Genomic DNA, 13,680 nt, shown 5'->3' with positions numbered 1-13,680 from the left:
TGCTCACTACTTAATTGTTCTCTAGGTATCCTCCAGACACCCCAAAACACCTCACAGGCTGCATCACAAAGCTGCTCAAAGGAAACTCCCAACCAGCACAGGGAAGGGCTCAGCAATGTTAAATTCCTATGCAAACAGCATGGACACAGAATGGCAGAAGGAAACGTGCTGTCAAGGTCCATGGCTGCTGCTCCCCATGCTTGCTGCAGGAGAAGGGATTTAGAATGAGCCATAGAATCATTTGGTTTGGAAGGGACATTAAAGATCAGCTAGTTCCAACCCCCCTGCCATGGGCAGGGACACCTTCCACTAGACCAGGTTGCTCAAAGCCCCATCCAACCTGGCCTTGAGCGCTTCCAGGGATGGGGCATCCACAGCTTCTCTGGGCAACCTGTTCCTGTGTCTCACCACCCTCACAGTGGAGAATTTCTTCCTTTATACCTAAGCTAAATCTACCCTCTTTCAGCTTAAAACCATTCCCCCTTGTTCTATCACTACGTGCCCTTGTAAAAGGTCCCTCTCCAGCTTCCTTGTAGACTTCCTTTAGGCACTGGAAGGTGCTCTAAGGTCTCCCCAGAGCCTTCTCTTTTCAAGGCTGAACAACCCCTGTCTTTGTAGGAGAGGTGCTCCAGCCTCCTGATCATCTTTGTGGGCCTCCTTTGGATTCAGTCTGACAGCTCCGTGTCCTTCTTATGTTGGGGGCCCCAGAGCTGAACACAGTACTTCAGGTGGGATCCATGAGAGCAGAGTAGAGAGAATCTCCTCCCTCAGCCTGCTGGCCACAGTGCTTTTGATGCAGCCCAGGGCACATTTGGCTCTCTGGGCTGCAAGTGCACATTGCCAGGCCATGTTGAGCTTTTCATCCATTTGCAACAGGCTGCTTCTTGTCTATGTCGAGTATGTTTAGCAAAACATACTCATTATTTCCAAATGAGCGCAAAGCTCCTGCCTGCCAAAATCACAGCTGAAGCGCCGGCCACAAAGGACTGCGGCAGCCATTTTCCTGGCAAACAAGCTCAAAACCAGTTGCTGGTGAGCACCCCGTGAAGTGACAGCCACACCAACGGCGCCGCCGTGTTGCCGTTCCCGTGGGGTGGGTGAGCCCCTGCTTGCCTCCACACGCTGCAGCCTGCGGGCGAGCGGGGCCAGGCGGCCCAGGTGGGACGGGGACGTGACTCAGCTGAAGCACAGAGGCAGGCTGAGGTGAGCGTTCAGGGACTCGAGGCTGAAGGAGCTGAGGCTTTTTAGCCTGGAGAACAGGCGGCTCCGGGGTGGGGTGAGATCTCATGGATGTACATAAATACCTGAAGGGAAGGTGCAAAGAGGACTGAGCCAGGCTTTTTCAGTGGCGCCTGGTGACATGAGGAGAGGCAACGGGCACAAACTCAAACAGAGGAAGATCCCTCTGAACACTGGGAAACACTATTCTACTGTGAGGTGACTAAGCACTGGCACAGGTTTCCCAGACAGGTTGTGGTGTCTCCCTCCGTGGAGATATTCAAAAGCCATCTAGACACGGTTCTGGACAACCTGCTCCAGGTGGCCCTGCGTGAGCAGGGGAGTTGGACATGATGACTTCTAGAGGTCCCTTCCAACCTCACCCTTCTGTGATTCTGTGGCTATGTCTCAACCTTCAACCATACTGAATTCTGCAAAGATGCCCAGTAGGCTTTTAGACTCACAGAAAAAAACCCCAGGTTTTATTAAAATACAAATGGCAAAACCTACCCTCCTGGTATTCATTATTTCATATTTGCCATTTCATTATTGTTGCAAACAATACGTTGAAACGGTGTTGCACCACCCTTTACATTTCTTCTCTAACACAACTGACTCTCCACATCTTTCTTCAAACAAACCCAACCCAAACCCACACCCCGAACACATTTCCTGTTCCCTTTCCTTACCGCATGTGGCTTCCTGGTTGTCTCTGCAGGAGGAGACATGTGTGACAGGCTCCTTAGTGTTAGTTCAGGGAAATAAAACGCCTAAACAGAAAAGCATGTACACATAACTGCGTCCTTCCCAGATATCCTCTGCCAGCCCTTGCTGTGGCTGAGTTGCCAAAATGTTTCCCCGCTCCTCCCTGGCCCCTAGGAAAGTAATTACAAGATAATTAAGGTCTTAGAAGAAAGGTTCAGAGGGAGGAAAATTGTTGAAGACTCTGTCTAGGCACCTGGTTAGAAAAAAAAAAGGGGGGGGGGGGGCACAATTATGGTTGTTTTTTATACCTTTCAGACCAAGATTTGATGTAATTAAAGGCAAGCTGTAGCTCAATCTCAACATTTTCTATTCTGTTCTTTACATGATTTTAGTCAGCTCCTATTGCTGTAGCACCCAAGCTTCCTTAATAAGAATTTAAGCAATAGGTGTATGTCACAGGGTTGGTGTAAAAGCTTGTCAGTATAATCAGAGGTCAGTACAGAAGAGCAGCGTGATCATTTCTGGCCTTAAAATCAATGCACCGTTATTGATTTTATAAAATCTCTACAGATCTGTTTCTGGGTTTTTTTCTATAGATCTTGCTCTCTCTTTTCTGTCAAATTCTTCACACCTCTTGCAGTAGCTTTGGGTTTTTTTCTTTTTTGAGGGGTTAGTTTGGTGGCTTTTTTCGTATTTGTTTTCACTAGAAGAGACTTCCTCTCTTCACTCTAGTTTAAGCATACTGGAGTTGTCATGCCAGTTTGACAGTTTTGTTTCCCTGCCTCCATTTTGCTTCTTTCTCTCTGCTTCACATCAATTTGGCATCCTTTTCATTCTGCAAAGGGTGATGACATCCAAGGCAGCAGAAAGATGACAATAAAGCTTGGTTAAGCCAATGAATGGAGCTTATAAACCAGGCCCATGAGAGCAGGAAGAGGTTTTGTTCAAATATATACTCACAACATGAACCTGCCAATCAACTGAAAATACTGTCCTGTAAAAGCAGATTAAATAATGCAAGTGTACAAACATTTTAACAGATCACATCAAACATTGTGGTTAGAATGCACTAGTGGCACAACAATGTACAATTGCCTCTGTATTTCAATATGAAATGTTACCAGTCCAAGCATAAAATACTTGATTCTCATACTGTACAACTGACAAGACGATACCTGTGGAACTTGTACAACATGTAAACTGGTAGTCAGGGGTCAATAGCGAGCAAGGAGGAGTTTACAGCAATATAAGCAGAAGAAAAAAGAAGACTCAAGAAACAGAGACTCCTTACTCTAAGAAACACAAAGCCCAGGCTCTGTGATATGTGAGATGCCTGAGGGGAGGTTGTGGAGATTACATCAAGATTCCTAATGTGAAACACCTTTTCCTTGAGACAACTGTCAGTTAAGGACCTCTCAGGCCCCCAGCTCTTGATTTCTGAGGCACTCTGTTCCTATAAAACGTCCCACAGATTTTAAGTGTCAGCTCTCTGAGTGCATTTTGACCCCAAATAAAAAGCAGAGGGGTTATTTGTACTAAAGCACTACTTGCAGAGAAGCTGGGATCACAAATCCCTTTTGCAGCCTCCAGCTCTCTACTGATGCTGGCTGACATTTCGATTGAGCACAGGGGACTGATGCCTTCACACAGACTGACACGACCGTCCTGTGGGGAGCACGATGGGAGCTCACCCCCCTGCAAGGACAGGGAATGTGGAATCTATGTAAAGGTAAGACCACATTCCTTTTTTAACGAATTCCTCTGCAAACAGCAGGTGAGCCTAGTATTTTCTAGGGTAAAAGATGGACATTTCAGTCCATTTGTCACAACTTGAGAGTAACAGGACAGCCATCAACACCCCTGGCAACTCATCGACACCTCGGACACCCACTGCCCCACGCAGCAATTCTCTCCCCGCAGAACTGCCCGGTCCATCACTAAGGCATTCGGGTTTAGTTTGCTCAACCCCGGAACAAAGCACCAACCAGGCAGATCTCCGCAGCGCCAGGCCTCTGCAGCCGGCCAGCACCTCAGACTCACGGGCAGCCATGCCTCACACGGCGGGCACCGCGGCGGGGCCGGCAGGGAGGTGCGGGGCGGCGGGACGGACCGGCAGGGAGGTGCGGGGCGGCGGGACGGACCGAGCGGGAGGTGCAGGGGGGGCCCGGGAGGGACCGGCAGGGAGGTGCGGGGGGGGCCGGGAGGGAAGTGCGAGGCGGCCCGGGAGGGACCGGGAGGGAGGTGCGGGGGGGGCCGGGAGGGACCGGCAGGGAGGTGCGGGGCGGCGGGCGGGGGCCGAGGCGGGGCGGGCCGGCGCCTTAAAGCGCCCTCGGGCCGCCGCGGGCGGGCACTGGGACAGCAGCGCCATGGCGAGCCCCTTCGTAGAGCTGAGCAACAAGATGAAGATGCCAGCCCTGGGGCTGGGCACTTGGCAGGTACCGGGCGGGCCGGCGGGCGCTGTGAAGACGGAAGGGGAGCGGGAGGGGAAGAGCCGCGACCGAAGCCGGGGCTGCGGCGGCGCCGGCAGCCGCGTCCTGCGTGGGGCCGGGCGGGCGGTCTCGCTTGTGTAACCCGGCCGGCTGCCAGGCGGCGGGGGCGGGGGGGGGTGGGGAGAAGAGGGCTCTGGGAGCAAGAAGCAAAGGAAAAACGGAAACCCCCCTCCAAAAAAAAAAAACAAACCACCAAACAACCAAAACAGGGGCTAAGGAAGGTAGAGGGAGGGGAAAAAATACAAACAAGCAAAAAAAAAAAAAAAATTAAAGGAGGGGACGCATAACAAGAACCCAACGAAAAAAAAGAACCAACACCAGGTTGCGCAAGGCTGCCCGGCCCGGCGGTCGCAGCAGCGGTCCTGGGATGCGGCCGCCCCGCGGCGCTGAGCGGTCTGTGGGAAGGGCCGGGGGTGAGCGGGCACACCGCTTGGGCGGCTCTGAGAGCAGGGAGGGGGGATGGCGGTGGGCATTGCGCTGCTGGAAAGGGCAGAGTCAAAGTGTGTTGCAGAAACTGGCTCCTTTCTGCTCTGTGCCCTTTCCCTACAAAACCGCTGTTTCCCTGGAAAGTGGAAGCTCGGTTTAAATGCAGGTGACAAGGGAACTGCAGCAGCAGCAGCTGGAAATGGTGACTTTGTGGAGCTATCACAGCAGCAAGTGCTGGCAGAAGGTCTTGGAAGAGTTCCTGGTTTGACTGTGTTTGCTTTCAGGCTCCTCCAGGAAAGGTGGAAGAGGTGGTGAAGTTTGCTATTGATACCGGCTACCGCCTCTTTGACTGTGCCTATTTCTATCAGAATGAAAATGAAATAGGCAATGCAATCCGGCAGAAGATCAAGGAGGGGGCTGTGAAACGGGAAGAACTCTTCATTGTCACAAAGGTACAGGGCCACAGGATTTTGGGGGCATTTAATTTTTCTCAAAGGGAAACTCTTGTTCCATCTGTCAAGTAACATAAGGACCTATTCCCTTCTCTGACACTCACTTCACAGTTGTCTTGTGTGTTATAAATGCCATTCTTTATTTGCAGTTCAGACTGAGCTCTGTCAGGGACCATGGACAAGTTTGGAAAGGTAGCATGGCTGCTGCTGATCTAATAATTTCCTTGCATCTATTAAGTCAATTACACTGAAGGTTCATTTGCACACACCTTAGAGAGATTAGAAAAAAAAAAGACAAGATAGTTGTCTGAATTCAAAGGTGCTGTGCAGCTTACCGGTGTGCTTGGCGTGTGAAAGTGGTGTCACGTACAAAATGTAAGCCTGAAAGGGAATAGAAATTAAAGCAGGGGACTTCAGTCTGAAGTATATTATGTGTATTTTCTCCCTGCTGTTATCTCATCCGCTTGTGTCAGCAATGCTCTTTACCAAAAAGTAAAAACACTTCAACTAAAAAACTTAGGCCTTGGGTTTTTCACCAGCAAAGCCAGAAAACATTGAGTATAACTAAGCTTTTTCACATACTCTTTCTTTTTGTTAAAGAACAGGTTTTAATTTGAACTATACTTACAAGTTCTTCTATTTAAATGACTTGAATTTTCATTTCAAAAGCGAAGTAAAATTGCTAACTGTGGCCAGTTAAAAGGGACAGGAGGGGGGTAGCTTTGAGCTGCTCAAGACTCAAAACTTAGGCTGGAAAAAAAAAGAATTTTGACATTGACAGCTCTGCTTTGTCAAATATATCTGGCAGAGTGTTAAATTTATTTCTGAGAATCTCTTTTCATGAGTAGGAATACTGACCATTCACCTTCATGACTGACTCCTCTATTTGTGGTATGTTTGTCCTACCTTATCATTAAAATATTGGCATCATTGTCTTCAGCGTGCACTGAGGGGGTGTGGAGGGAATTGGTCCTCCCAGACTGCCAAGGGAGAAGTTTCTGTCCCTTGGTCTGAACCATGGAAGCTGTATAGTAAAAGTTGGGCTTGGTTTCTTCCCACAGTTGTGGAACACGTTTCATGAGAGATCCTTGGTTAAGGTAGCATGCAAGAAGAGCCTCACTGCGCTGCAACTAGACTACCTTGACCTCTACCTGATACACTTCCCTATGGGATTCAAGGTAGTCCTGCTCTACATCCTTCTTTTCCTTACCTGGCTAGAAACATGGTGCATTCTCTTATCTGCGCTGTGACTGTCTTCATTGTGCAGCTGGGATATGCTGTAGTTCATTTGAATTTGGTGGTAGCAAGCACTCAGTCCCTTAACTAGTAGTGGTATGTTTTAGCATGTGAATCTGGCTGTTGGAGTAAGGCAGTCAAAGCCGTGAACGCTGCTGAAGAGCCCCTGGGTCTTCAGGGAAACTATAACTGAACACAGGATGGTGCAGTCCAGGATTGTGGCTGCCTGCTGGGCCAGAACATTGTGGACATCTTGAGTTTTGAAAATGTTGGCTTGATGTGGACCAACGAACGGTGAAAAATGAAGCACAGCATGGAAGGAACATGCCTCTTTTCCCCCCCAGCCTACACCTGTGTAAAATAAACCCTAGAATAAAGGTGGTGAGGGGGGACATCTGTTCCCTTCTGTTAATAATCCCCACTTTTGGCACGCAGTGATTAATTTCTAGAAGTATGGCCCTTGTCCAAAAGAGAATACTAATGAACATGCATAATTTCCAGTTATGTTTAAATAACCTGCTAGCTTGCTGCCTATAAATCCAGTCAGAAGTGCTAGTAAACAGCAGGAAATTCGACTCTTAAAAAAAAGTCTGTGTATTATCTGCCTTGAAATAACAGGCTGGTGAAGAGCTGCATCCTGTGGATGACAAGGGTATGATCATCCCCAGTGACACAGATTTTCTGGACACATGGGAGGTAAGTTAGTGTTTGTTCTTTAGAGCCGGTGTCAGCACTAAAGATGGAGCAGAGATCTGTGTGCAAGATGAAATGAAGGGATAGGTTTGGGTGCAGAGGATAGTCACAACATTGTATTTTGTGACCAGAACAAGCAAGGCTGCTGCTACTTCTTGTTTTGGGGAGCAAGAGGGGAATGTTTTAAGACTAAAGGGGAGGAAGCTATCAACACAATACTGTAGGTGCTGTCACTAAAATAATATTTGAATCCACATAATTATAGAACCAAAGCATAGATTAATCCAGATGTGGCTGTTACTTTACTGGGTGTTTCACACAGATAGGGAATTCTCACACTTTTCAGCATTGGGCATCAGCATCACAGGCTGTCCTTCAGTCCTCTTTTTCCTCATGGACTGAGAGGATTCAAGGTCTGCTTTTACTACCTGCACCTCCATGGTGCTGCAGCTCTGGGAATTAAGGTTTTTCTACAATATCAGATTACAGATGCAAGAAAGTATTTGCAGGTAATTGAGTTTCAGGTAGCATCCTTGGCTGTATTCTTCCAACTAAAGAGGTAGTGTGCAGGCAGGGGAGGAGGTGGAAGGGTGTTCCTTGGGTTTTTATCTCTGGTAAAATGACCCCCAAAGAAGCCAAAGTAAAAGAACTTTGCTTTCCACTACAAAAAGGTTGGCCAAGCCATTCTTCTTATATTACTTTCCCATCTGCAATGGGACATATAAAGCAGATACAGATAGTACAAGTTGTAAAGATTATTTTTTATATTATTTCAGATAGTTATTTAATCTAGTGTGAGTTGTTTGCTGGTTTACGCTATTTTATTTCCCTAAAGCTAGTGATAGTTGACAGCAATACCACCTCGTAACATACATTGGTTGTCCTTACTCGTTAGGCCATGGAAGAGCTGGTGGACTGCGGTCTGGTAAAAGCCATTGGTATTTCCAACTTTAACCATGAGCAGATTGAGAGAATCTTAAACAAGCCGGGACTGAAATACAAGCCAGTAAATAATCAAGTAAGACTTTTATTTCTACTGATGTCAGCTAACCTTGGAATATTCCTAAATACATTTGTACTATACTTCAGCTCTAAAACTGACTTTTGCCATGACCTTTAAATATTTTTGGTGCCATGAAAAGATCTCGCAAAGCACTAGGTATCTCTGGTTGTCTGAAAGACCCTTCAGATCAGTGCTGCCTGTGATAATGCAAGGCTTTGGTGTGGTGTCAGTCTTGATGGTTTTTAGCTGACAGGTATCTCAGCAGAAAAACTTTTGTTAGGCTTGTGTGTATATAATGCAGTGGAGATTTGAGAGCAATATCATACAAATCAGTGTGGATTCTACATATCACAGTAATATGAAACAGATGAGAATATTTCATTTTTAGACGTTGGAAAACAGCAAAAATACCCGTGACTTTGCAACTTTCTGCTACACCTCCTCTTTCATACTCCAAAGTACTGCTTGGACTTGGATGTCACAGCTGAAGTTGCCATGGCCTATTTCTTCCAGCCCTGGATAACCAGCAAAACCTCTGCCACGAGCTACTGCACAGGCATGGGAATGTACAGGAATGCTCAAAGCCATTCACTGGATTTTTTTATTTTTCAATGTAAGCCATTTCACTGAACTCCTTTCTATAAAGGAGGGTTGAAGGATACAATTATATACAAATTCTCACCACATACTTCATGAATGAAAGCACCAGGACAGTAGAGGTGTTGAGACCTTTCTTCCATATGCAACGACTTTGCGCTTGGCCGAGAGTGCTGAATGTCCATCTCTGCCAGCTTGAGAATATCCAGGGAAATGCCCACACTGGGTCCTGTGCAGGTGTAGTGCCGCCTGTACTGCGGTGCTGGGCTTGGGGCTAGCATGTGCACTGGCCAGGCCTAGCACAAGGGGAACATAGGACTTGGAAGTATTTTTATTGGGGTTTATAAAGTTCTGGTGGGGATGAACCCAACTACCCCCACATTAAAAGCCATACCAACTTCAGCAGTTTATAAAGAACTTCAGTCTTTGACTCTAGCTTGCTTCTCCATGGGTGTGCCTGTGCCACACAGTCATAACAGTAGTTGCCTAATCTAGCTTAGGTCTAAATAAACTACTGCACATAGATTTCATGTCACCATGCTTGGTAGCAAAACTATAGTATTTAGAAACAGCTGAGTATGTGCATGGTGCCATGTTATGCAATGTAGACGTACCCCTGTGGTCACACTATGGCTTGTGGCAAGTTGAGCAGCATCCCCCTGTAGGCTCCCATGTCCAGTTAAAGGACATCTTGTCTGAATGGCAGGTCACAACGTGATCTGAGCTAACCTAGGGAAGTTCATCTCCCCAGGCTAGTTCAGGAATCTGAGAGACAACTTGAGGAGAGGTTGGGTGACTTGGAGCAGAAACTAAACTTCAGGTATTCTGAGCTGCCCCTCTGAAGATGCAATCCTGCTCTGCACTAGTCCAGGAAAACTGATTTTTCCCCGATTCCAACACAGATGGCACTTTCACTCTTCTCATCTATTTCGCACTGTCTTAATATGTAGCATGATGAAGCCCTATTCACTGTGCTAGGCCTCTAGATACTGCTGTGACGTTAATACGTTTTTTGTAAGATAGATTTTAGTCATGATATTGGGAGTCTTTTCACATTTTCTGTGACCCAAGAGGAATTAAAATGTCACGCTCTGGAGCCCAGTGCAGTTTGCTTCTGTATCAACCATGTTTCTGTGTTTGCAGATTGAATGTCATCCATACCTAACCCAGGAAAAGTTGATCAAGTACTGTCAATCCAAAGGGATTGCTGTGACTGCGTACAGCCCCCTTGGCTCTCCTAACCGCCCCTGGTAAGAAAGCACGGCAGGTAAGAAAGCATTGCAGCCTCTCTGCACTCGAAACAATGCATTTGCAACTTGAATCTTTGAGGCAGATGACGTACACTGAGAAAAGTGCTGTTGTTTTGTTGCAGATTATTTCATGCAAAATGCCAGGATTCCTGCAGGGAAGCTGTTAACTGCCATCAATATCCTAGCTTTTGTTTTTAATAGGGCCAAGCCAGGGGAACCTGTGCTACTGGATGATCCCAGGATTAAAGAGATTGCAGTTAGACATCATAAAACCCCTGCCCAGGTAAGTGGGGTTGTCAAGGCAAACTATTCCTCCTCCTCAGACATTTTCACAGGCCCGTAGCTAGCCTTAGCAGATGTGGCCTTCTCTAGAGATACAGCATAGGGGGGCTGAACTGCACTTGACTCTTGATACTGCCCCAGTTATTACCTGATAATTTATATGAATGCTGGTATTTTCTAAGCGGTCTTGAGTACTGAGTTTTGGGCGGCAGCGGGAGCTGATCAGCAGTGATACATGCTTACCTTTGGTGTTCACCTTCCTAGGGACGTTTCCTCTGCTCCCAGAGAGAAGTGCTTGCTCCTGGAGAACCCCTCTCCTCTGAGATTTACTTACAAATCATCAAGCCAACTTGTTAGTTCTTTTACTAGCTAAGCTGTTCTTCAGAGAAGTCCTGTAACTTGTGGACTTACTTGATTGCTCCCTGTTTGCTCATGTTCATGAAGAATCATTGAAAGCTGCTTGATTATTCGAGGGTTTTTTCTCTTTATCAGTTGCTTGGTAACACAAATGAGTTCATGCCCAGGTTGTACAGAAACTGCGCTTCAGACAAACCAACATGTTCACAAGCAATCAAACACTGTCGTATTTTAAGATGGGCAGAGCAGGATACAAAACTGTATATAACAGTCCTCTTTTGAAAGGGGGGACAACACAGATTTTGAAATCTATAAATATAAATAAATATGTTTTTCCTTTTAAGGACTTCAAAAAGCTTAACCTGGGCGAGGTACTTACCTGTGAGCCCAAAATAATCTGCAGTATTGTTATGCTCATTTGGTCTGACCACATATATAATGCAAACCAGAAGCATCATCATTTCCCATACACACACCCAAAATGAAAACAAAACAAATCTTGGAGAAGCCAATATGTAGAAACAACATAGGCTAGAAACAATTATAGTTTGTCAGTAGACTGAATGCAAATGCTGGCACATCAAACCCCTGTGTGCAAACTAGTAGAGTCTTTGAAAGAGTGAATGTGGTTGTAGACAAAGAAATTAATTTGTGCAAGGGGGGGGGGGGGGCATAAAAAAGGGGCAAGAGAACACAAAAATACATTTGAACAGATTTGTTGGTACCCCTGTGTTCATGCTCCTCCTTGCCTTTTCCCAGATTCTGATCCGGTTTCTTATCCAAAGAGATGTGATTGTCATTCCCAAGTCTGACAAACCACAGCGTGTTGAGGAAAACATCAAGGTAAAGTTTCCGTTGGGACTGCTCCTACCTTTTTACACAGAATAGGCACCCACACCCATGTCTCTTCCATGTTTCTAAGCAGCATTGAAAGGGCAGCACAGAGATATAAAGACAGGAGCTCAGCACTACCTAACCATCCGCACTGTTTCTCTGGGGAAAAGCATTATGTTTTTGCCAGGAGAGAAATGGGTTACACCGGGGTGGTCTGAGCTCTGCTGCCCTGGAGTGGGAATCCCCGTTTTAGATCTCCCCTCTGGGAGATGCTTAGTGAGCCCCTCTTTAGGGTGTAAAGGAACAGCTTTCAAACACCAGACCAGTTATAATTTATGTCTCTGAGGCTCTGGTTCCCCTTGGCAGGGAGGTTCAGCTGGATGCTTACTCGTAACGCATGGCATCTTAGGTGATAACGTCTCTGTGCTACCTTCAATTCATGCTGCCTATTTCTCCTATGAACTGGCAAGAATTCTTACATGATTGATTAACTGAGAACTGTGTGCAGTTGGTACCCAGTACTCCTCTGTTGTAGCAGAAATATTTACTGCTAGTTCCAGTATCTGTGATGCATCAAGTAATCCATCCTTAGCACCTTAAAGTCTTCTATGGTGTTACAGCAGAAACTGCGGTGGTGCTGCATTCAGCCACCCAGAACTGACTGTAAGACATTGCTATGAACAGCACCTCGGAGAGAAAAGGACTGTCTTGATTTACTTCAAGGGTAAATTGGTATTTGGCTGAGAAATAAGAACACTTCTTAACTATGCTTAGTGTGGATGCAGTATGTTCCTAACTCAAGTCATAAATGCATGAAGCACACTTAGTAGCTACTCACACTCGTGAACCTAAGTAAAAAGGCTTTGTTGGGGTTTGGGGCATTTTTTCCCCCTGCTAGGTGTTTGACTTTGAACTGTCTGAAAAGGAGATGGATGTCATCATGAGCTTTAACAGGAACTGGAGGGCAGTCCCAGTGCTCGGGTATGTTCCTTATTGACCACTAGGCCTACCTCTATCTGTGCTTTCATCCCCTATGTCTTGAAAACATACATGAGCACAACCAGGGAGAGCTCATATCTTAAACCCTGGACCCCAGGTAATGAAACGTGTCCAGGAACTGATGCTGGGAGGGAAATTCATTCAGGGCATTCCCTTCAGCATCTTGGCGTGGCATGTGCTTGCTCACAAGCCTGTGTTCAAATTAATGACACCAGCAAAGCTTGAATACATTGGCAGTGGGGGAGGGAGACTGCAGTAGGGAAATGCAGCTGAAGATACTTTCTGCACTACTTAACTGGTTCTTTCTCTTTTCAGAGCTGTCAATCACAAGGATTACCCATTCAAAGCAGAGTATTAGTGCCAGTGGTTTCTGCAAGACCTCCATGTAACTCCTTCCATAACTCCTTCCAGATTAGAAGATGTAGCTTGGTCTTGATTTCTTCTTCTGTACTTGACAATCATTACCAGCAGTTACTTGTCATCCTTTTTTAGGAGACCACTAGCTGGTATAAAAACGCATCAATAGGGATGGGTCTTTTGTAAAGACTGTTAGCAGACATCTGATTTTGATTAATAGTAAAAAGACAATGTCTCTTCATTTCCTCTTTTCCTTGTCTTACTTAAAGACGTGTTTAAAAAACTCTGGTTACTTACAGGCTTGATATTTTTTTTTAATTAATATGTTTTTTCCAGTGTGGTCAGGCCTACTGGCTCATGAGTTGCTGTTAAGGAATGTTCTCTTTAATTACTTTGCTTTTTACATAGTTGTGATTTTTATAGTGTGAAAATCTAATGCTTAAAAAAAATTATATGAATAGTTTGAGTATCAACAAAACTGTGTTATTATTAATCTTATGTAGTGCTTAGATTGTTTCATAAAATGAGTTTTAAAAACATGCCTGAAGTCTGGGATTTTTTTTTTAATATTAATACAGATAAAAATGAGCTTCTCCAAGTCCAATACAAGGACAATACATAGAGACTACTTTGTGGCTTAAGCATCAAAAAGGATTATGCTCTAGCTAGAACCTAAAGAACAAAGTTGTTTCTGGTACCTCATGTAGTCCTCCCTCTGAACATGAGCTAGAAATTGAATTCATGTGATTAAGCGGTGAAAAGTTGAAGACAACATTATATGC

The 13,680-nt window shown here is 45.7% G+C and overlaps 1 protein-coding gene across 1 annotated transcript; it reads left to right on the top strand.

Annotated features, from left to right (window-relative positions):
- The first annotated feature begins 4,220 nt into the window (after positions 1–4,220).
- On the top strand, positions 4,221–13,439 carry LOC130149671 (aldo-keto reductase family 1 member B1-like). Its single transcript, XM_056339562.1, has 10 exons — positions 4,221–4,358; positions 5,123–5,290; positions 6,352–6,468; positions 7,145–7,222; positions 8,115–8,237; positions 9,963–10,069; positions 10,271–10,352; positions 11,468–11,551; positions 12,441–12,523; positions 12,857–13,439. Exons 1-10 carry the CDS (start codon positions 4,290–4,292, stop codon positions 12,897–12,899), a joined length of 954 nt encoding a protein of 317 aa, XP_056195537.1. The 5' UTR covers positions 4,221–4,289; the 3' UTR covers positions 12,900–13,439.
- The last annotated feature ends 241 nt before the right edge of the window (positions 13,440–13,680 follow it).

This window comes from Falco biarmicus, chromosome 5 (genome assembly GCF_023638135.1).
Source record: "Falco biarmicus isolate bFalBia1 chromosome 5, bFalBia1.pri, whole genome shotgun sequence".
In the NCBI taxonomy this organism is placed as follows: domain Eukaryota; kingdom Metazoa; phylum Chordata; class Aves; order Falconiformes; family Falconidae; genus Falco; species Falco biarmicus.
Note: the sequence above shows the minus strand (reverse complement) of the source record. Positions and strands in the feature narration are given on the sequence as shown.

What these genes read in the sequence shown, in the direction of transcription:
- LOC130149671 (XM_056339562.1), top strand. Translation starts at nt 4,290, where the DNA reads ATGGCGAGCCCCTTCGTAGAGCTGAGCAACAAGATGAAGATGCCAGCC. An exon ending in GGCTCTCCTAACCGCCCCTG is followed by an intron (nt 10,070 to 10,270) that starts GTAAGAAAGCAC and finishes TGTTTTTAATAG; the next exon opens with GGCCAAGCCAGGGGAACCTG. An exon ending in AGGGCAGTCCCAGTGCTCGG is followed by an intron (nt 12,524 to 12,856) that starts GTATGTTCCTTA and finishes TTCTCTTTTCAG; the next exon opens with AGCTGTCAATCACAAGGATT.